This window comes from Somniosus microcephalus, chromosome 11, assembly GCF_052327205.1.
Source record: "Somniosus microcephalus isolate GS21.2 chromosome 11, FLI_Smic_1.0, whole genome shotgun sequence".
NCBI classification, from domain to species: Eukaryota; Metazoa; Chordata; class Chondrichthyes; order Squaliformes; family Somniosidae; genus Somniosus; species Somniosus microcephalus.
In genome coordinates this window covers 233499471-233522064 of record NC_140997.1, presented here as the reverse complement: position 1 = coordinate 233522064, position 22594 = coordinate 233499471, and the positions used below count along the sequence as shown (strand labels likewise).

At 51.7% G+C, this 22594-nt stretch overlaps 1 protein-coding gene across 3 annotated transcripts in view; it reads left to right on the top strand.

The window, feature by feature from the left end:
* Positions 1-22096, top strand: part of LOC147111345 (sodium- and chloride-dependent taurine transporter-like) — a 101173-nt gene extending 79077 nt beyond the window's left edge. For all 3 annotated transcript variants that reach the window (XM_086002137.1, XM_086002135.1, XM_086002136.1), the window contains 3 exons: positions 3921-4021; positions 9650-9820; positions 14647-22096. In XM_086002137.1, the coding sequence (XP_085858263.1) occupies positions 3921-4021; positions 9650-9820; positions 14647-14799 (425 nt within the window). In that variant the 3' untranslated portion in view covers positions 14800-22096. The remainder of the gene's footprint in view (positions 1-3920; positions 4022-9649; positions 9821-14646) is intronic.
* Positions 22097-22594: the final 498 nt, after the last annotated feature.

Genomic DNA, 22594 nt, shown 5'->3' with positions numbered 1-22594 from the left:
ATTCTTTTTTGCACCTTCTCCAGTGCCTCGATATCTGTTTTATAATATGGAGACCAGACTGTGCACAGTCTAACCAAGGTATATGGAGACCAGAACCATGCACGGTGCTCCGAGCCTGGTCTAACCAAGGTATATGGAGACCAGAACCGTGCACGGTGCTCCGAGTGCGGTCTAACCAAGGTTCCATACAAGTTTAACAGAACTTCTCTGCTTTTCGATTATATCCCTCTAGAAATGAACCTCAGGGCATGGTTTGCTGTTTTTATGGCCTTGTTAACCTGTGTCACTACGTTTAGTGATTTGTGAACCTGTACACTTACATCCCGGTGTGCCTGTACCCCATTTTACAAATTCTACGATCCTGAGGGGCGCGCCCAGGATTTCCCCGAATACACTCCCTATGGGGGGAGTGGGGGGAATGCCTTGATTTAGCAGTAAAATGGAGAAAATACATTCTGGGGTTAATAAGCTAACGCGCACTGTCCTGGTAATCTATCAATCGAGCAGCTTTTGGGTTTGAACTTGAATGGTGACCTTCGACCTACCTGCCCCCCAAATGCCCTGCCCGGTACAGTACTGAGCCACACTGACCGGGAAGATCCCAGGCGCTATCCGTTCGTGGATCTGGGGTCAGGGATTTGCAGCCCCTGCACCTGCTCTCCCTGCCCCCTGGGCCAGCGAGGACTTTAAGCCAGCCAGGCTGCCTCTCCCTCCAGGGGTGACTGGTCTCAAGCAGGCGCGCAAAAGCAGTGGTCGAGGTGGGGCCCCGAGTGGGATTCTACCTCTGGGCGGAACAGGCTCGAGGGGCTGAATGTCCTACTCCTGTTCCTGTCTTCCCTGGCAAGAATGAAACAAAGACTTGCATTTCTATAGCGCCTTTCACGACCATCGGGCGTCCCAAAGCGCTTTACAGCCAATGAAGTACTTTTGAAGTGTGCTCACTGATGTTGGGTTCGCAGCTTCAGGAGAGAGAAAAAATCTGAGGGAATAAAAGCTCTTGAGTGGCTTAATATCAGATCTTCGCTGCTCCCTAAACCTCTCCGCCTCTCTCTCCTCCTTTAAGACGCTCATTAAAACCGACCTTTGACCGAGCTTTTGCTCATCTGCCCTGATATCTCCTGATGTGGCTCGGGGTCAAATTTTGTTTCATAACGCCCCTGTGAATAGCCTTGGAACATTTTACTGCATTAAAGTTAAGTTGTTGCTGGTTGAACTTTTGTCAACCATAGCTCAATGGGCAGCACTCTCTCTCTCTCTCGGTCTCTCTCTCTCTGTCTCTCTCTCGGTCTCTCTCTCTGTCTCTCTCTGTCTCTCTCTCTCTCTCTCTGTCTCTCTCTCTCTCTCTCTCTCTCTGTCTCTCTCTCGGTCTCTCTGTCTCTCTCTGTCTCTCTCTCTCTCTCTCTGTCTCTCTCTCTCTCTCTCTCTCTCTGTCTCTCTCTCGGTCTCTCTGTCTCTCTCTCTCTCTCTCGGTCTCTCTCTCTGTCTCTCTCTCTCTCTCTCTCTCTCGGTCTCTCTGTCTCTCTCTGTCTCTCTCTCTCTCTCTCTCTGTCTCTCTCTGTCTCTCTGTCTCTCTCGGTCTCTCTGTCTCGCTCTCTCTGTCAATTCAATTCAATTCAAATCGCTTTATTGGCATGATAAGGTACATCTTATGTTGCCAAAGCATCAAAATACATTCATGGTTGAACACATAAACGCAGTTCTATTCATACAGTGTATAAACAGGTATATCCCTGAGTGTATAAATATACATTCGCCTTGTTTATATATACTCTCTCTCTGTCTCTCTCTCTCTGTCTCTCTCTCTCGGTCTCTCTCTCTGTCTCTCTCTCTCTGTCCCTCTCTCTCTCTGTCTCTGTCTCTCTCTCTGTCTCTCTCTCTCTCTCTGTCTCTCTCTCTCTGTCTCTCTCGGTCTCTCTGTCTCTCTCGCTCTGTCTCTCGGTCTCTCTCTGTCTCCCTCTCTCTCTCTGTCTCTGTCTCTCTCGGTCTCTCTCTCTGTCTCTCTCTCTGTCTCTCTCTCTCGGCCTCTCTCTCTCTCTCTCGGTCTCTCTCTCTCAGTCTCTCTCTCTGTCTCTCTCTCTCTCTCTCCCTCTCACCCGAGTCAGAAGGTTGTGGGTTCAAGTCCCACTCCAGAGACTTGAGCACAAAAATCTAGGCTGACACTCCAGTACAGTGCTGAGGGAGTGCTGCACTGTCTGAGGTGCTGTTTTTCGGATGAGATATTAAACTGAGACCCCGTCTGCTCTCTCAGGTGGGCGTAAAAGATCCCACGGCACTTTTTCGAAGAGGAGCAGGGGAGATCTCCCCGGTGTCCTGGTCAATATTTATCCCTCAGCCAACATCACTAAAAACATTATCTGGTCATTTGTCACATTGCTGTTTGTGGGATCTTGCTGTGCGCAAATTGGCTGCCGCGTTTCCCACATTACAACAGTGGCTACAATTTAAAAAGTACTTCATTGGCTGTAAAGTGCTTTGGGACGTCCGGTGGTCGTGAAAGGCGCTGTATATTCTCCCAGTTTCTCTGTCTCCGCCGCATCTGCTCTGACGATGCCACCTTCCATACCAGTGTTTCCGGCAGTAGTTGACACGGCCCTCGACCGTGTCCGTTCTATCTCCCGCACTTCTGCCCTCACCCCTTCCCCTCCCTCCCGGAACCACGATAGGGTTCCCTGTGTCCTCACCTTTCACCCCACCAGCCTCCACATTCAGCGGATCATCCTCCGCCATTTCCGCCACCTCCAGCGTGATCCCACCACCAAACACATCTTCCCCGCCCCTCCCCTTTCAGCATTCCGCAGGGACCGCTCCCTCCGCAACACCCTGGTCCACTCCTCTATCACCCCAAACAGCCCTTCCTCTTCGCCTGGCACCTTCCCGTGCAAGCGGAGGAGATGTAACACCTGCCCCTATACCTCCCCCCTTCCCACCGTCCAGGGCCCCAAACACCCCTTCCAGGTGAAACAGCGATTTACTTGTACTTCTTGCAATCTAGTATACTGTATTCGCTGCTCACGATGCAGTCTCCTCTACATTGGGGAGACCAAACGCAGGTTGGGTGACCGCTTTGCGGAACACCTCCGTTCAGTCCGTAAGGGTGACCCCGAGCTTCCGGTCGCCTGTCACTTTAATTCACCGCCCCATTCCCACTCTGACCTCTCCGCCCTCGGCCTCTTGCATTGCTCCACGGAAGCTCAGTGTAAGCTCGAGGAACAGCACCTCATCTTTCGATTCGGCACTTTACAGCCTTCTGGGCTCAACATAGAGTTCAACAATTTCAGATCATAACCTCGGCCCCCATCATATATATTTTTTATCCACACTCTTTGTCTGTGTCTTTTCTTCTCCCCCCACAGGGCAGCTGTCTTTCATTCTGCCAGCGCAATTTACACTTCATCTCGAGCCATCCTTTGTTTCTTAACCTGTCCCATTACCATCTCCTCTCGCCTTGAATATCTCTTACTGTCTCTCAATGTCTCTTAACCTCTTCCGCCTTCCACCCTATCACAGACCTTCCCTTTTGTTCTTTCCTCCCCTCCCCCCTTTCCCAGCCCCTAAACTTGCTTAAAAACCTGTTCCATCTCCAGCTTTTTCCAGTTCTGATGAAAGGTCATCGACCTGAAGCGTTAACTCTGTTTCTCTCTCCACAGATGCTGCCTGACCTGCTGAGTTTCTCCAGCATTTTCTGTTTTTATTTCAGATTTCCAGCATCTGCAGTATTTTCTTTTTGTAATTTCTTTCTTTCTCCAGTATAATCCTGTTGATCCAAGGGTTTGTGGGGGCGGATTGATGGAGCTTTCCAGTGTCTGGTACCAGAGCAAACAGCAGACACTGGTGCCCAGACAGTGGGAGGTCGATGCAGTGCTTGTAACCGGTGCCTTGTCTCGCAGATTACTAACCCAACTCCTTTCACACCACTACAGGAGCCGATAATTTCTATGATGCAATCGAAGACATGATTGGCTACAGGCCGGGGTGTTGGATGAAGTGGAGCTGGACTGTGATCACTCCGCTACTGTGCATGGTGAGTCCAGGGGCTCGCTGCTACACGCGGTCAGTGGAAGCGGGCAGCGGCGATCTGTCTCTCAGCTCATCAATGTGTTGTCGCTCAGTCACATGACAGCGATACCAGGAAGAAGGAACCAGCATTTCTCCAGCGCCTTTCACATCCTCAGGACGTCCCAAAGCGCTTCACAGCCAATAAAGTATTTTTTTTGAGGTGCAGTCACTGTTGTAATGTAGGAAACGTGGCAGCCAATTTGCGCACAGCAAGCTCCCACACACAGCAATGTGATAATGACCAGATAATCTGTTATTTTTTAGTAATGTTGGTTGAGGGATAAAAATTGGCCCCAGGACACCGGGGAGAACTCCCCTGCTCTTCCTCAAATAGTGCCCGTAGGATCTTTTACATCCACCCGAGAGAGCAGGCGGGGCCTCAGCTTAACATCTCCTCCGAAAGACGGCACCTCTGACAGTGCGGCGCTCCCTCAGTACTGACCCTCCGACAGTGCGGCGCTCCCTCAGTATTGCCCCTCCGACAGTGCAGCGCTCCCTCAGCACTGCCCCTCCGACAGTGCAGCGCTCCCTCAGCACTGCCCCTCCGACAGTGCAGCGCTCCCTCAGCACTGCCCCTCCAACAGTGCAGCGCTCCCTCAGTACTGCCCCTCCGACAGTGCGGCGCTCCCACAATACTGCCCCTCCGACAGTGCGGCGCTCCCACAGTACTGCCCCTCCGACAGTGCAGCGCTCCCTCAGTACTGCCCCTCCGACAGTGCAGCGCTCCCTCAGTACTGCCCCTCCGACAGTGCAGCGCTCCCTCAGCACTGCACTGGGAGTGTCAGCCTGGATTTTGTGCTCAAGTCTCTGGAGTGGGACTTGAACCCACAACCTCCTGACTCAGGCGAGAGAGAGTGCTGCCCCCTGAGCACCAAGGAGGGTCGATCCTTGGTCGGAGCCGAGTTATCTGATCGAGGCTGGTACGGCAGAGGGTGGGAGGGAAGGAGAGTTGATACAATTGGCTTTAACCCCCGGACTAAGGAGAGATGGGGGGCACGGGGAAATCTGCCATGATTTCTGCTCGTATTGACAGTCTGTGGCCCCGCCCCCCACCCACCCACCCCATGACCAAATAGCTGACAAGTTGGATGGTTGTTTAGGAGTGAAGACTGACTACCCCCCACCCCCCTTCAATCAGTGTTTCCATGGTCACTGTGTGAGTCAAACATCTCTTGGCTCCGGGTGTTAATCCAGACCAGACTGCTGGGACCGGAGCCTGTTGCGTCAGTCGAACGTTAACGTCCCACGGGAAATGAGTTTGGATCCATCTCGATCCAGTTATGAGTAAGTGTTGGCCCCACTGCACAGAATGACTCAATTTTACCCAGAAACAGCCTCATCGCTGGAACACTTCACATCGAGACAGCTGGTGAACCTTCCTAGGCTGAGACACAGGAGTGAAGTAAAGGGAGCTTTACTCTGTATCTAACCCGTGCTGTACCTGCCCAGGGAGTGTTTGATGGGACAGTGTAGAGGGAGCTTTACTCTGTATCTAACCCGTGCTGTACCTGCCCTGGGAGTGTTTGCTGGGACAATGTAGGGGGAGCTTTACTCTGTATCTAACCCGTGCTGTACCTGCCCTGGGAGTGTTTGACGGGGAAGTGTAGAGGAAGCTTTACTCTGTATCTAACCCGTGCTGTACCTGCCCTGGGAGTGTTTGATGGGACAGTGTAGAGAGAGCTGTACTGTGTATCTAACCCGTGCTCGACCTGCCCTGGGAGTGTTTGATGGGACAGTGTAGAGGGAGCTTTACTCTGTATCTAACCCATGCTGTACCTGCCCAAGGAGTGTTTGACGGGGAAGTGTAGAGGAAGCTTTACTCTGTATCTAACCTCGTGCTGTACCTGCCCTGGGAGTGTTGATTGGACAGTGTAGAGCGAGCTTTACTCTGTATCTAACCCGTGCTGAACTTGCCCTGGGAGTGTTTGATGGGACAGTATAGAGGGAGCTTTACTCTGTATCTAACCTGTGCTGTACCTGCCCTGGGAGTGTTTGATGGGACAGTGTAGAGGGAGCTTTACTCAGTATCTAACACGTGCTGTATCTGCCCTGGGAGTGTTTGATGGGGCAGTGTAAAGGGAGCTTTACTCTGTATCTAACCCGTGCTGTACCTGCCCTGGGAGTGTTTGATGGGACAGTGTAGAGGGAGCTTTACTCTGTATCTAACCCATGCTGTACCTGCCCTGGGAGTGTTTGTTGGGACAGTGCAGAGGGAGCTTTACTCTGTATCTAACCCGTGCTGTACCTGCCCTGGGAGTTTGCGATGGGACAGTGTAAAGGGAGCTTTACTCTGTATCTAACCCATGCTGTACCTGCCCTGGGATTATTTGATGGGACAGTGTAGAGGGAGCTTTACTCTGTATCTAACCCGTGCTGTACCTGCCCTGGGAATGTTTGATGGGACAGTGTAGAGGGAGCTTCACTCTGTATCTAACCCGTGCTGTACCTGCCCTGGGAGTGTTTGATGGGACTGTGTAGAGGGAGCTTTACTCTGTATCTAACCCGTGCTGTACCTGCCCTGGGAGTGTTTGATGGGGCAGTGTAGAGGGAGCTTTACTCTGTAACTAACCCGTGCTGTACCTGCCCTGGGAGTGTTTGATGGGACAGTGTAGAGGGAGCTTTACTCTGTATCTAACCCGTGCTGTACCTGCCCTGGGAGTGTTTGATGGGGCAGTGTAGAGGGAGCTTTACTCTGTATCTAACCCGTGCTGTACCTGCCCTGGGAGTGTTTGATGGGGACAGTGTAGAGGGAGCTTTACTCTGTATCTAACCCGTGCTGTACCTGCCCTGGGAGTGTTTGATGGGACAGTGTAGAGGGAGCTTTACTCTGTATCTAACCCGTGCTGTACCTGCCCTGGGAGTGTTTGATGGGACAGTGTAGAGAGAGCTTTACTCTGTATCTAACCCGTGCTGTACCTGCCCTGGGAGTGTTTGATGGGACAGTGTAGAGAGAGCTTTACTCTGTATCTAACCCGTGCTGTACCTGCCCTGGGAGTGTTTGATGGGACAGTGTAGAGGGAGCTTTACTCTGTATCTAACCCGTGCTGTACCTGCCCTGGGAGTGTTTGATCAAATCAATCAAATCAAATCAACTTTTATTGTCATTGTTCGTGCACAAGTGCAGTACAACGAAATGTTGGCTTGCGGCTCCCGAGAGTGTACAATTTGGATTAGGACACTTAAACATTTCAACATACATTTGTACATATATATTAGCATAAACATAACCATAATAAAGTGCATCGGCAGATGTGCAGGCTTTAGAGTTTATTTGTGGAGTTCAGTAGGATGACAGCCCTGGGAAAGAAGCTGTTCCTAAATCTGGTCGTACGGGTGCGAATGCATCTGTAGCGTCTCCCAGATGGCAGGAGGGCGAACAGACTGTGGCTGGGGTGGGTAGGGTCTTTGATGATGGTCCGTGCCCTCCGTAGGCAGCGTTTCTGATATATATGTTCTATGGTCGGTAGCCGGGTGCCGGTAATGCGTTGGGCAGTTTTGACTACCCGCTGCAGGGCTTTCCGGTCATGGGAACTACAGCTGCCGTACCATACCGTGATACAGTTTGTCAGGATGCTCTCTATAGTGCAGCGGTAGAAGTTAGAGAGGATCGGGGGTGACAGATTACATCCCTTCAGCCTCCTCAAGAAATATCGGCGCTGCTGGGCCTTCTTCACCAGAGAGGAGGTGTTGAGGGACCAGGCGAGGTCTTCCGTGATGTGGACTCCGAGGAACTTAAAGCTGGCCACCCTTTCCACCTCCGCCCCATTGATGTGGATGGGGGTGTGACTTCCGCCTTTGGACTTCCTGAAGTCCACGATTATTTCCTTTGTTTTCTTGGTGTTAAGGGCCAGGTTGTTGTCGGCGCACCACTTCACGAGATGCTGGACCTCCTCCCTGTAGGCTGACTCATCGTTGTTGGTGATCTGGCCTACTACCGTGGTGTCATCTGCAAACTTGATGATGGTGTTGGAACCATTAACAGCCACACAGTCGTGGGACAGTGTAGAGGGAGCTTTACTCTGTATCTAACCTGTGCTGTACCTGCCCTGGGAGTGTTTGATGGGACAGTGTAGAGAGAGCTTTACTCTGTATCTAACCTGTGCTGTACCTGCCCTGGGAGTGTTTGATGGGACAGTGTAGAGGGAGCTTTACTCTGTATCTAACCCGTGCTGTACCTGCCCTGGGAGTGTTTGATGGGACAGTGTAGAGGGAGCTTTACTCTGTATCTAACCCGTGCTGTACCTGCCCTGGGAGTGTTTGATGGGACAGTGTAGAGAGAGCTTTACTCTGTATCTAACCTGTGCTGTACCTGCCCTGGGAGTGTTTGATGGGACAGTGTAGAGGGAGCTTTACTCTGTATCTAACCCGTGCTGTACCTGCACTGGGAGTGTTTGATGGGACAGTGTAGAGGGAGCTTTACTCTGTATCTAACCCGTGCTGTACCTGCCCTGGGAGTGTTTGATGGGACAGTGTAGAGGGAGCTTTACTCTGAATCTAACCCGTGCTGTACCTGCCCTGGGAGTGTTTGATGGGACAGTGTAGAGGGAGCTTTACTGTACCTAACCTTGGGAGAGTTAATACAAACATATCTCACCTTAATGGTTTCAAAAATCCAACATGATTCTTTTGACTAAGGATTGCCCTCACTGTGCTGAGTCAGTACTGCTGGACATGTCCAATTCTTTCGGCTGGAATGAAGGTTTAACTGTTCATGTGCAATCCCTTTATTGCTTTTGGAACAAAATAGTGCACAAAGGAATGTTTGTTTTATTATTCGCTCTCGGGATGTGGCCGTTGCTGCCAAGGCCGGCCTTTGTTGCCCAATTCTCAGTCGAACTGAGTGACATGCCAGGACAGTTCAGGTCAAGCACTTTGATTTTTGACTGGAGTCACATCTCGGCCCAGACCGGGTAGGGACGGCAGGTTTCCTTCCCTAAGAAAGGACATTAGTGAACCAGTTGGGTTTTTGCTACAATCCGACAGCTTCATGACACCAGATTTTTATTTTGAGATTTTAGTTTTAATTGAATTGGATCTCAAACTGCCCACGGTGGGATTTGAACTCATGTTCCCATAGAATCTTCCAGCACAGGAGGAGGCCACTCGGCCCATCGTGCCTGTGCCGGCTCTTTGGTCGAGCTCTCCAATTAGTCCCACTACCCCCCTGCTCTTTCCCCAGAGCCCTGCAAATATTTTCCTTTTCAACTATTTATCCAATTCGCTTTTGAAAGTTACTATTGAATCTGCTTCCACCGCCCTTTCAGTCAGCGCATTCCAGATCACAACAACTCGCTGCATAAAACATTCTCCTCATCTCCCCTCTGGTTCTTTTGCCAATTATCTTAAATCGGCGTCCTCTGGTTAATTATTAATCCAGGATCGTAAACACGACCGCACCCTAGGGCTCGTACACTGACCCCTTATAAATGGATTTCAGGATCCCATAAATGTGCACATTCGAACCCAAGGTTTCTGACCCCGGGGTGGGGGGGGCGGGGTTTGACTGTATTTTGGTCTGTTGCCTAGCGATTGTTGCCTTGGTGGCACCAGTGTGTTTATAACCAAACTCCCTTTCTTCCTCTTTCCCGTATAGGCCTGTTTCGTCTTCTCCCTTGCCAAGTATACGCCCCTGACCTACAACAAGATCTACAAGTACCCTGACTGGGCCGAGGGTGTGGGCTGGGCATTGGCACTTTCCTCCATGATATGCATCCCTCTGGTGGTTGTTGTCAAGATTATTCAGTCGGATGGGCCAATAATTGAGGTAAGACCTTTGGCAGGGGTGGTGGAGGGGCTAGAAGTTTAGGCCTGCCGCTCAAATCCTGGGGCCGAGATTCCCACCTGGGCATAGAATGGAGCCCAACGTCACCGGCTTTTAGAATTACAGGCCATTCGGCCCCACTGCTCCGTGCCGGTGTTTCTGCTCCACACCAGCCTCCTCTCACCCACTCTTCATCTCACCCCATCGGCACGTCCTTCTATAAATACAGACGTATGAAAATGGTGGGCAGCCAAAGACCAGCTGCTCCATCAAACCTGCCCCACACCTCATAATGGCCAGAGCATCACAGAATCTCACAGCACAGAGGGAGGCCATTCGGCCCATCGTGCCTGTTGCTGGCTCAATGAAAGAGCGATTCAATTAGTCCCACTCCCCCTGCTCTTTCCCCAGAGCCCCGGCAAATTCTCCCTTTCAAGGATTTATCCAATTCCCTTTTGAAAGTTATTATTGAATCTGCTTCCACCGCCCTTTCAGGCAGCGCGTTCCAAATCACAACAACTCGCTGCGTTGTTATGTCTCCCCATCCATCCCCTGGCTTTTATGCCGATTACCTTCAATCTGTGTCCTCTGGTTACCGACCCTCCTGCCACTGGAAACAGTTTCTCCTTGTTTACCCTATCAAAACCCTTCATGATTTTGAACACCTCTATTGTGACTAGACACTTCCCCACCCACCCACCCCGGCAGTCGTGCAATCTCCTGGGAGAGGCAGAAGACCAGAGAAAACGCCCAGGGCCAATAAGGGGAAAATATACCCAGTAAAATTCCTCTCCGACCCCCTCAGACGAGGGAAACCAGCCCAGGCGATCGCACGGACCCAGTGTTCTCTATCGAGACACTGACCTTCTCTATGATGTGATCTCTGCCCCAGTCAGGAACCGGTCCAGCTCCCTCTCGAAGGCAGAGAGTCAGCACCCACCGCACCAGCCGGTAACCCATCCCAGAGGCTCACTGCTCCCTGGGGAACGAGGAACCGCCCAACATCTGGGCCCAGATCTATGCCCAGCTGTGGCAGATGGAGTTCAGTGTGGGGAAGGTGTGATGTGATTCACTTTGTACCCAGGAAAGATCGATCAGAGTATTTTCTCAATGGCGATAAGCTCGGAACTGTGGAGGAGCAGAGAGATTCGGGGGCCCCAAGTACAGTTATTTACCAAAAGCTAGTGCACGGGTACAAAAAATAATTTAAACGGCTAAGGGAATGTTGGCCTTTATCTCAAGTAGGCTGGAAGGTACGTTACAGCTGTACAGAGCTCTGGTTAGACCCCACTTAGAGTACCACGTTCGGTTCCGGGCACCGCACCTCAGGGAGATTTTGTTTTGTGTTCTATGCATGAAAGAAAGAAGTTGCATTTATATAGCGCCCTTCATGACCTCAGGACATATAATTCCACACGTGTGTCACCAACACCCTGGAGTTTAGAAGATTAAGGGTTGTTCTAATCGAGGTCATAGAGTCATAGAGTTATACAGCACGGATAGAGGCCCTTCGGCCCATCGTGTCCGCGCCGGCCATCAAGCCCTGTCTAATCTAATCCCATATTCCAGCATTTGGTCCGTAGCCTTGTATGCTATGGCATTTCAAGTGCTCATCCAAATGCTTCTTAAATGTTGTGAGGGTTCCTGCCTCCACAACCCTTTCAGGCAGTGAGTTCCAGACTCCAACCACCCTCTGGGTGAAAAAGTTCTTTCTCAAATCCCCTCTAAACCTCCCGCCCTTTACCTTGAATCTATGCCCCCTAGTTATTGACCCCTCTACTAAGGGAAAAAGCTCCTCAGCATCCATCCTATCTATGCCCCTCATAATTTTGTACACCTCAATCATGTCCCCCCTCAGCCTCCTCTGCTCCAAGGAAAACAAACCCAATCTGCCCAGTCTCTCTTCATAGCTGAAGCGCTCCAGCCCTGGTAATATCCTGGCGAACCTCCTCTGCACCCTCTCCAACGCGATCACATCCTTCCTGTAGTGTGGCGACCAGAACTGCACACAGTATTCCAACTGTGGCCTAACCAGTGTTTTATACAGCTCCATCATAACCTCCTTGCTCTTATATTCAATGCCTCGGCTAATGAAGGCAAGTATCCCATATGCCTTTTTTACCACCTTATCCACCTGTTCCGCCGCCTTCAGGGATCTGTGTACTTGCACACCCAGATCCCTCTGACCCTCCGTCTTGCCTAGGGTCTTACCATTCATTGTGTATTCCCTTGCCTTGTTAGTCCCCCCAAAGTGCATCACCTCGCACTTTTCCGGGTTAAATTCCATTTGCCACTGTTCCGCCCATCTGACCAACCCATCTATATCGTCCTGCAGACTGAGGCTACCCTCCTCGCTATTTACCACCCTACCAATTTTTGTATCATCCGCGAACTTACTGATCATACCTTTTACATTCATATCCAAGTCATTAATGTAGACCACAAACAGCAAGGGACCCAGCACCGATCCCTGTGGTACCCCACTGGCCACAGGCTTCCAGTCACAAAAACAACCTTCGACCATCACCCTCTGCCTTCTGTCACTAAGCCAGTTTTGTATCCAATGTGCCAAGGCACCCTGGATTCCATGGGCTCTTACCTTCTTGACCAGTCTCCTGTGCGGGACTTTATCGAAGGCCTTACTGAAATCCATGTATACCACATCCACTGCGTTACCCTCATCCACACACCTAGTCACCCCCTCAAAAAATTCAATCAAATTAGTCAGACATGATCTTCCCTTGACAAAGCCATGTTGACTATCCCTGATTAATCCTTGCCTCTCCAAGTGGAGACAAATTTTGTCCCTCAGAATCTTTTCCAATAATTTTCCTACCACTGATGTTAGGCTCACTGGCCTGTAGTTCCCCGGTTTTTCCCTACTACCCTTCTTGAGTAATGGTACTACATTAGCGGTTCTCCAGTCCTCTGGCACATCCCCTGTGGCCAGAGAGGTCCTGAATATATGTGTTAGAGCCCCCGCAATCTCTTCCTTTGCCTCACACAGCAGCCTGGGATACATTTCATCTGGGCCTGGGGATTTATCCATTTTTAGGCCAGCTAAAACCGCCAATACCTCCTCCCTCTCGATGTTAATATGTTCGAGCATATCACAGTCCCCCCGCCCTATTTCTATGTCTACATCGTCCTTCTCCATAGTGAAAACAGATGCAAAAAATTCATTTAGAACCCCTCCTACATCTTCCGGCTCCACACACAGATTGCCACTTTTGTCCCTAATGGGCCCTATTTTTTCCCTAGTTATCCTCTTACCCTTAATATACTTATAAAACATCTTAGGATTTTCCTTTATTTTGCTCGCCAGTGTTATTTCATGGCCCCTCCTTGATCTCCTAATTTCTTTTTTAAGTATCCCCCTGCACTTTTTGTACTCCTCTAGGGCTTCCTCCGCCTTTAGCCTTTTGTATCTGCCAAAAGCCCTCCTTTTTTTCCTAATCCATTCTCGTATATCCCCTGACATCCAAGGTTCCCTGTGGTGTTTAAGATGATTAAAGGATTCGATCGAGAGAAACTATTTCCTCTGGTGGGGGGGAGTCCAGAATAAGGGGGCAGAACCTTAAAATTAGAGCCAGGCCGTTCAGGGGTGATGTCAGGAAGCACTTCTTCACACAAAGGGTGGTGGGAATCTGGAACTCTCTCCCCCAAAAGGCTGTTGAGGCTGGGGGTCAAATTGAAAATTTCAAAAGTGAGATTGATAGATTTTTGTTAGGTAAGGGTATTAAGGGTTACGAAGCATGGAGTTGTGGTACAGGTCAGCCATGATCTCGAGGGGCTGAGTGGCCTCCTCCTGTTCCTATGATAGGTGGAGGATATCAGCCTGGGTTCAGCCAGTCGCTGAAGGTAAGCATGCAGGTGCAGCAGGCGGTTAAGAAGACAAATGGTATGTTGGCCTTCGTAGCGAGAGGGTTTGAGTACAGGAGCAAGGATGTCTTGCTGCAGTTGTACAGGGCCTTGGTGAGACCACACCTTGAGTAGTGTGTGCAGTTTTGGTCACCTTATCTGAGGAAGGACGTTCTTGCCATGGAAGGAGTGCAGCGAAGATTCACCAGGCTGATACCTGGGATGGCAGGAATGACGTATGAGGAGAGATTGTGTCGATTGGGATTATACTCACTGGAGTTTAGAAGATTGAGAGGGGATCTCATCGAAACCTATAAAATTCTGTCAGGCCTGGACAGACTAGATGCAGGAAGGATGTTCCCGATGGTCGGGGAGTCCAGAACCAGGGGTCACAGTCTAAGGATAAGGGGTAAGCCATTTAGGACTGAAATGAGGAGGAATTTCTTCACCCAGAGAGTGGTGAACCTGTGGAATTCTCTGCCACAGAGGGCGGTGGAGGCCAGTTCATTAAATATATTCAAGAAAGAGTTGGATATATTTCTTAAGGCTAAAGGGATCAAGGGATATGGGGAGAAAGCAGGGACAGGGTACTGAGTTTGGATGATCAGCCATGATCGCATTGAATGGCGGAGCAGGCTCGAGGGGCCGAATGGCCGACTCCTGCTCCTATCTTCTATGTTTCTATGTTCCTGCTCCTGACCACTATTCAGTTAGCTGTTGAGGCTGGAGGTCAAATTGAAAATTTGAAAACTGAAGAGCGCTAAATTTTTGTTGGGTAAGGGTAATAAGGGTTACGGAACCAAGGCGGATAGACGGAGTTGGGATACAGATCAGCCGCGATCTGATGGAATGGGCAGGACAGGCTCGAGGGGCTGAGTGGTCTCCTCCTGTTCCTGTGTGCTGTGAATTTGTCTGTCCTTCACTCTTACCAGTTCTAATCATCTCCCTTCTCTGTTCAACCTCTCCAGCGGATAAAGATGCTCACAGCGCCCAAGGGAGAAGGAAGGAAGCCGAAGGACCTAGCTTTGGATGCCGAGGCCACAGTTCCACTCAGTCCCAATGGGACTGCAGGAAACGATGTAGGGAAACCCACTCAGATAATAATAGAGACTGCGATGTAAGCTCTCTATGAGAGACTAAAATTGTGCTTTTTTTTTGACATAAACTCTAGCCTTTCTAGGACCAGATGCCCCCCATTCACAAAAAGCAGTGCTGACTCTAGACCTAGGTCTGAACTCAATGGCTAGTCCCTCAGTGGTGACAGTAAATAAAATGATGGAAGCAATTAACCTGAGTATCTCGTTCAAGCAATCACTAGCAAGCATTTCGAACACTGTTCACTCCAATCTCAAGGCAAGGTCTTGCTTCCTAATCCTTGCGGGAAAACTTTAGGTGTCTTCCAAGCTTAAGGTGATCCTCCCGGGTTTATTTTTTTCGCTCAACTCCCCCCCCCCCAGCCCCCCGCCCCCGTCCGCCCGCCTCAAGCTCAGCAAAATATTACAACGTACAGACCCTCAGGAGCTGGTCGCGGGGTCCGAGAGCCGCCCGATTGTCTCGGCGATGTGATAGGAAGATGAAGCATCGGGGCGGAATCATCGGAATTCCGATCCCTTCCCTTCCCTCCCTTCCCTCTCCCCCCCGCATTGTTTTTTGATTTTTGGGGTGAAATATTCGAGGAACAGAAATTCAGTTCAAAACACTGTTGCATTGTAGGAATCTGCACCCTTCCCCCTCATCCCACCCCTCCCCTCTCCACTTCCCCTCCCTCCTCCGCTTCTCCTCCCATTCCTCCTTCCCCACCCCTGCTCCCCTTTCCCCTCCCTCCTCCCACCTCTCCCCTCCCATTGCCCCCTGACCCATTGCCCCTCTCATTTCCCTACTGCCCCTCATGTTGCCCCCTGACCCCTTGCCCCTCATTCACTCTCCCCTCCCGTTGCCCCCTTGCCCCTCTCATTCCCCCTGCCCCTCCCGATGCCCCCTGACCCCCTCATTCCCCCCTGCCCTTCCCGTTGCCCCCTGACCCCCTCATTCCCCCCTGCCCTTCCCGATGCCCCCTGACCCCCTCATTCCCCCCTGCCCTTCCCGATGACACCTGACCCCCTCATTCCCCCCTGCCCTTCCCGTTGCCCCCTGACCCCCTCATTCCCCCCTGCCCTTCCCGATGCCCCCTGACCCCCTCATTCCCCCCTGCCCTTCCCGATGACACCTGACCCCCTCATTCCTCCCTGCCCTTCCCGTTGCCCCTGACCCCTTGCCCCCTCTCATTCCCCTCTCCCTCTCCCAGCGGTCAAGGGGAGAGTCCCGATCCCACAACGCACTGGACCAAACCACCATTATTAGTGCAGCCCCGCTGCAGAGATGCGGCCTGGGGTATTAGCAGCAGGGGCTGTTTTGTGAATGACTTGCGGTTGATAGATTTACAAAAAGCTTCAAAAAGAAAAAAAAAATATGTTGCACAATGTTTTAAGTTTTTTTGTGTGTGTGTGCGCGTGCGTGGTAAAAGAAATAATTTTACAATGTACCTATGGCTTTTTTTAACTACAATCATTGTATATAATAATACCGGTGATTCCAGCATCAATGTCGTAGGCAGTCCGAGGAAAATTTTTAACCCTTGTTTTTTTTTGTATGAAGGTTATTTTTCGATCTGTAATGCCCTAGTTTGTTGACCTTTTATAGGGTTTATATTTTGTTGAGATGTGTTGCCAATGCTGCAGCACTCGCAGTGCTACTAGTCTGTATCACTGGAAGTACGGGTTGGTCAGGAGAGTGTAGAGACACTGTGGGGGCCGATCTTAATCCCACTCGTTCGGCGGAAACCTGGCGGGCGGGCAGTTCGTTAAAACCGCCCTGGCTCTTGCCGGTCCGAAAGCCAGCATGGGCGCAACATCTGCAATTTTAACCTGCTCTCCCGAACAGGCAGCAAGGACAGACGCCCTTAGGCAACAAGGTCCTTCTTTACACAAGCGTGCTGCGGCCTGATGACATCAGTGAGACCCGACTGTCATTTTAACTCGGGCCTGAGCGGGGAATCCACCTGGAATTAAAATCGGGGCCAAGTACTCCCTCTCTGTCTCTCACACACACACACACACCGAGGATCGATCTCATCCCTTTCGACTCACTCACACACACACCAAGGATCGATCTCATCCCTTTCGACTCACTCACACACACACCGAGGATCGATCTCATCCCTTTCGACTCACTGGCCGGTCTCTACACCTTTTCCATTCACGTTTTCCTTTTCCATTATCCGTATGTGCAGAACGGAAGGTGGGGTGTGTGGGGGGAGCGGGAAATGGTTCCATCCGGACCCCAAGCAATTCTCACGGTCTCTAGTTAAGTACTCGAGGAGTAGACCCACCACCGCCTTCTCAAGGGGCAACTAGGGGTGGGCGATAAACACTGGCCTCGCCGGCAGCGCCCACAGCCCGAGAGCACGGGAAAGTTCGTGTCCAAACACTGTCAGGGTCTCCCAAAAGAGAATCGAGCAAAACTCCCAAAACATTTACCCATCTTCACGCCCACGTTCAACCATCAGAGAGGGCACCCCCTCTTCCAGACCAGCCCAGGGTGCCTGTTAAAGAGCATTTCATTATCTGGGGGTGAAATTCACCGCTGCTACTGCCCGTTCTGTCCATCCTGCCCTATTTCCTGGTCCCTCGAAGCACCAATCTCCATTCCTGACCCGTTAGCTGAATAGGCTATCCAGTCCGTCACTGCCAGTGCTGCAGCCTGACGGAATAGCGCACCAAGACGTCTCACGTCACTTGACGCATGTCCTGGACGATGCTCTTAATCCATAACCTGATTATGCTCTTGCCGCCCCCCCCCCCGCCCCTACACAACAGGTCCGGACCCCCAGCATTGCATCCTGCTGATATACAAGCACAGTCAGGGCGAATATTATCTATTTTTGTTAATGAGGAACCAGAGTGAGGGGGTCGCAGTGGAGGACAACACCAGTCTTGAAAAGGGGGGGGGGGGAGGAAGAAGGCGGGGCAAAGGGAGACTTACGACTAGTTTGCACCGTGCTTTAGTCAGCAGATCGTAGGAGTGAAGGGAGACTGAACGGGCGCACACTTTCCGATTGACATTAATTTTCCTGGTGCACAGAGTATAAAGCTTTCGCAGCACCACGATTTATGTTGTGCTAATGTCCCCGGACTGATAACACAGAGCGCGGGGCTACGGCTACGCGTCTGGCAAGGTCTGTAAATGCAGCCATTCCAGTGGTGAGTCAGTGCCCCAGAGCTCCAGGCTGTTTTATTTACACAGTCGAAGCCACAGGTGAATGATTAAACAGACAGGATTCCACAGCAGTGAGTTTGCAAAAAAAATATAGAAAGATAACTTTATGGAAAGGAGCAGGAAGCCGCTTTCTTAAGAAACAAGATAATTTATAAGATGTGCGCGGTTCTAGAGAGGATCAGGCGCAGTTGGTAGCACTGTAGCTTGGCGATCGAGGCAGGCAATTCCCAGAACTCATTTCACAGGATGTGCCGTATTCAGAGAGAGAAAACCGCTCACTCTGTGTCGTAGATTTGTGTTTCTCCGGTCTGATTTCCACCCCTTCTCCCCCCCTCCCCCAAAACATGCCTGACCCCCCTTTGGTCAACTCTCCACTATCCCTGGCCAAGTGACCGTTCCTTACGAGTGAGTCTTCGGGTTGCCAGCCACTCCCGGATTGGCCCTGGAGTCTCCCTGGAATTGAAGATTGATCTCCCAGGATGCTGTTGACAGCAAAAAAAAAACCCACAGGGGGAAACATCATAGGAGAGGGGCGTTAAACAACAAATGTTGTGTTTCTTCTTCAATCGCTTTGGTTTATTAGTGATAAAAAGATAGGGGGGGTCCCAGGGGGAGGGGAGGGGAGGCTATTTGACCAGGTGGGTCGGGAGGTCATGTGATCAAACCTCCAGGAATACCGTCCAATCAGAGTTGGCGATCCTGCTGAGCCGGGAAAGGGAAGGGGGCGGCCCTCCTGAGGGTGAGATCCCGATCCCGATCCCTCCCCTGGGCATTGACGGCCAGTGGCAATCCCGTGGGATCTGTGACTCCCCTTCCCACCCTGATAGTACTGAGCCTAACTGTAGTGTTCCCCGGACCCCCAGGCTCAGTCTCACAGTCTCCCACCTGGAATCGCCCCATCTCCGACTCCAGTGTTTAAAGGGGCAACGTTTAATAACCCAAACACAACCCTGCCCACTGGGCTAAGGTTGTAACTCCTGCTCGCCACAGGCTCCACTTTATGAGAAGCTAGCTCTGGTTTAGAGAACATTTCACAAAGAAGGAGCCAGGGTTAAAAGCTATTTCTGACCTTTTTAATATATTCTAGTTTGATCGATTGTAAAAATATGCTACTTTCAGGGGATTAAATAACCGTTTGAACCATGCCGGGCAGGACTTGACACCATCGTGTCCGGGTGACGCCTCGCGCGGTAACATTCCCCCCGATCTTTCTCTCGGGCATGCCGTCTGGGAAATTTACTTTGTGGACTATATATTTCTCCGCCGCCCTCGCGTTAGCTCATGAACGGGTTTAGGATCTGGAGTTGGGCTGCAGGGAGCCGACAGATTACAGGGTTTACACAGAACGGACTGGCAGATGCTGATTTCGCTCCTGTTCTGTTTTGATGGAACAAGGGGTTGGTGGGGTGGGAAGGGGGAGGGTGGTTAGCAAGCTAATTGACCAGAGAGGGCTAACTGAACCTGTCCTTACATGGCATCTGCAAAAAGCACCGGCTTTCCAACAAGGGGGAGACCAATCAGACAGCGATTGGGATGGGGAGGGGGGAAGGAGTCCCGTTTAGTCCCCTCTCACGCAGCCCCCGCCATTCCCCCGGCCAAAACAGGGCATCCCCGGGTTTTCTGCTTTGCTCCTGCCTCTAACACATGGCTTCCCCGTCCCCCCAGCGGAAGCGAGTGGCAACTTGCTGGTAGGTGGCGAGGCGCGCTCATTGTCCCCTGCTCACAACTGGCCTGAACAGATACAATCACACACACACACACACACAATACAATCACACACACACACACACGATACAATCACACACACACACACTCACATGATACAATCACACTCACACGATACAATCACACACACACACAATACAATCACACACACAATACAATCACAGACACACGATACAATCACAGACACACACACGATACAATCACACACACACACTGACACACACACACAATACAATCACACACACACGATACAATCACAGACACACACACACGATACAATCACACACACACACTGACACACACACACAATACAATCACACACACACATGATACAATCACACACACACAATACAATCACAGACACACACACACGATACAATCACACACACACACTGACACACACACACACACGATACAATCACACACTCACATGATATACACACAGACACACTCACACAGACACACAGAGAGAGAGAGAGAGCGAAGGCCTTTGCTCGATTGCGTGCCACACAAGTTGCACGAGCACCAACCCCATGGCGAAGTCGGGCTGTGTGTGGCCCTCGTGCAGCTGGCACTACACTGAACCGTACAGTGTTATAAAAGAATTGGCTGCTTTAATTAATGATTAAAATGACGTACTAGTGTATTAACCGAAGCTCCATCACCTCGAAGTGCTGCAGTCTTTCATGTTTCTGCTCATTGACCCGAAAATCCTGCCTGGAGTTGGTGATGTCAGTCTGACCCTTGCAAAACAATTCCCCCAGAAACGATTGACTTATTCCTCCCTCTGTAAATATCGACTGCCCCACAACTTCAGTCGCATTTTAACATCATTACTCTTGTATTTTTTTGTGTCTAAACTACACATCACGAACGTAGATATCAAACAACACTTTTGATAGTGAATAAGCTTTAAAAAATACAATGTGCATTTTTATTTTTAAAAGAAGGAGTGTGTCTCTTAATTCAACGTGTACAAGCTGGTAATTCTCTCTATCCTTTCTGTAGATTCATTTTGATTTAGTTGGCAGGGACTTTCACCCCTGACCTACAGTAAGACGTCAGGTTTGATATGACATGAGGGGCAGGGAGGCGATATTGGTCGCCTTTCCCTATCTCCCTACCCACCCCCTCATACACCAGGCATTTGAAATTCATTCTTCCGTAACCGAGCGGGCGTCCCTCACTCCCTCCCCTCCCGAGCGGGCGTCCCTCACTCCCTCCCCTCCCGAGCGGGCATCCCTCACTCCCGAGCGGGAGTCCCTCACTCCCTCCCGAGCGGGCGTCCCTCACTCCCTCCCCTCCCGAGCGGGCGTCCCTCACTCCCTCCCCTCCCGAGCGGGCGTCCCTCACTCCCTCCCCTCCCTAGCGGGCGTCCCTCACTCCCTCCCCTCCCGAGTGGGAGTCCCTCACTCCCTCCCGAGCGGGCGTCCCTCACTCCCTCCCCTCCCGAGCGGGCGTCCCTCACTCCCTCCCCTCCCGAGCGGGCGTCCCTCACTCCCTCCCCTCCCGAGCGGTCGTCCCTCACTCCCTCCCCTCCCGAGCGGGCGTCCCTCACTCCTTCCCCTCCTGAGCGGGAGTCCCTCACTCCCTCCCGAGCGGGCGTCCCTCATTCCCTCCCCTCCCGAGCGGGCGTCCCTCACTCCTTCCCCTCCCGAGCGGGCGTCCCTCACTCCTTCCCCTCCTGAGCGGGCGTCCCTCATTCCCTCCCCTCCCGAGCGGGAGTCCCTCACTCCCGAGCGGGCGTCCCTCACTCCCTCCCCTCCCGAGCGGGCATCCCTCACTCCCGAGCGGGAGTCCCTCACTCCCTCCCTTCCCGAGCGGGCGTCCCTCACTCCCTCCCCTCCCGAGCGGGCGTCCCTCACTCCCTCCCCTCCCGAGCGGGCGTCCCTCACTCCCTCCCCTCCCGAGCGGGCGTCCCTCACTCCCTCCCCTCCCGAGCGGGAGTCTCTCACTCCCTCCCCTCCCGAGCGGGCGTCCCTCACTCCCGAGCGGGAGTCCCTCACTCCCTTCCCTCCCGAGCGGGAGTCCCTCACTCCCTCCCCTCCTGAGCGGGCGTCCCTCTCTGTCTCTCTCCCGCCTCCCTTAAAGCGGAAGAATGGTTTCAGGTGAGCCTGTTGGGGAGCGGGAGGGCGGGGAGAGGGAGGTGATGTCCAGCTTTTCCCCACCGTGCTGTTAACGGGGCGAGGACGAGAGGTTCCTGTCCATTCCTCTCCGATCCAGACCATTTGAGCTGTTGTGGAGCGAGATTAGACGTTCCATTTTTAGCAGTTTGCAGTTTTTTTTAGAAGGAAAGAAAAAATATAAAAGATATGTATTTATATTATACCGTATATTCACATGTCCTGTGTTTTCTTAGGTGACGGTTCGAAAATTGTATTAGAAATTTTGATCTTGTACCGTGTGGATAAATAAAACAAGTTAAAAAAAAATAATAAATGTTTACAGTTTTCATTGAAATTTCCAGCCTTCATCCTTTTCTTATTCGCTCAGTGGGTAACACTCTCTCTCGCCTCAGTTGTGGGTTCAAGTCCCACTCCAGAGACTTCAGACTCCAGGCTGACTCTCCAGTGGAGTACTGAGGGAGCGTTGCACTGTCAGAGGGGCAGTACTGAGGGAGCGTTGCACTGTCGGAGGGGCAGTACTGAGGGAGTGCTGCACTGTCGGAGGGGCAGTACTGAGAGAGTGCTGCACTGTCGGAGGGGCAGTACTGAGGGAGTGCTGCACTGTCGGAGGGGCAGTACTGAGGGAGTGCTGCACTGTCGGAGGGGCAGTACTGAGAGAGTGCTGCACTGTCGGAGGGGCAGTACTGAGGGAGCGCTGCACTGTCGGAGGGGCAGTACTGAGGGAACGCTGCACTGTCGGAGGGGCAGTACTGAGGGAGCGCCGCACCGTCGGAGGGGCAGTACTGAGGGAGCGCCGCACTGTCGGAGGGGC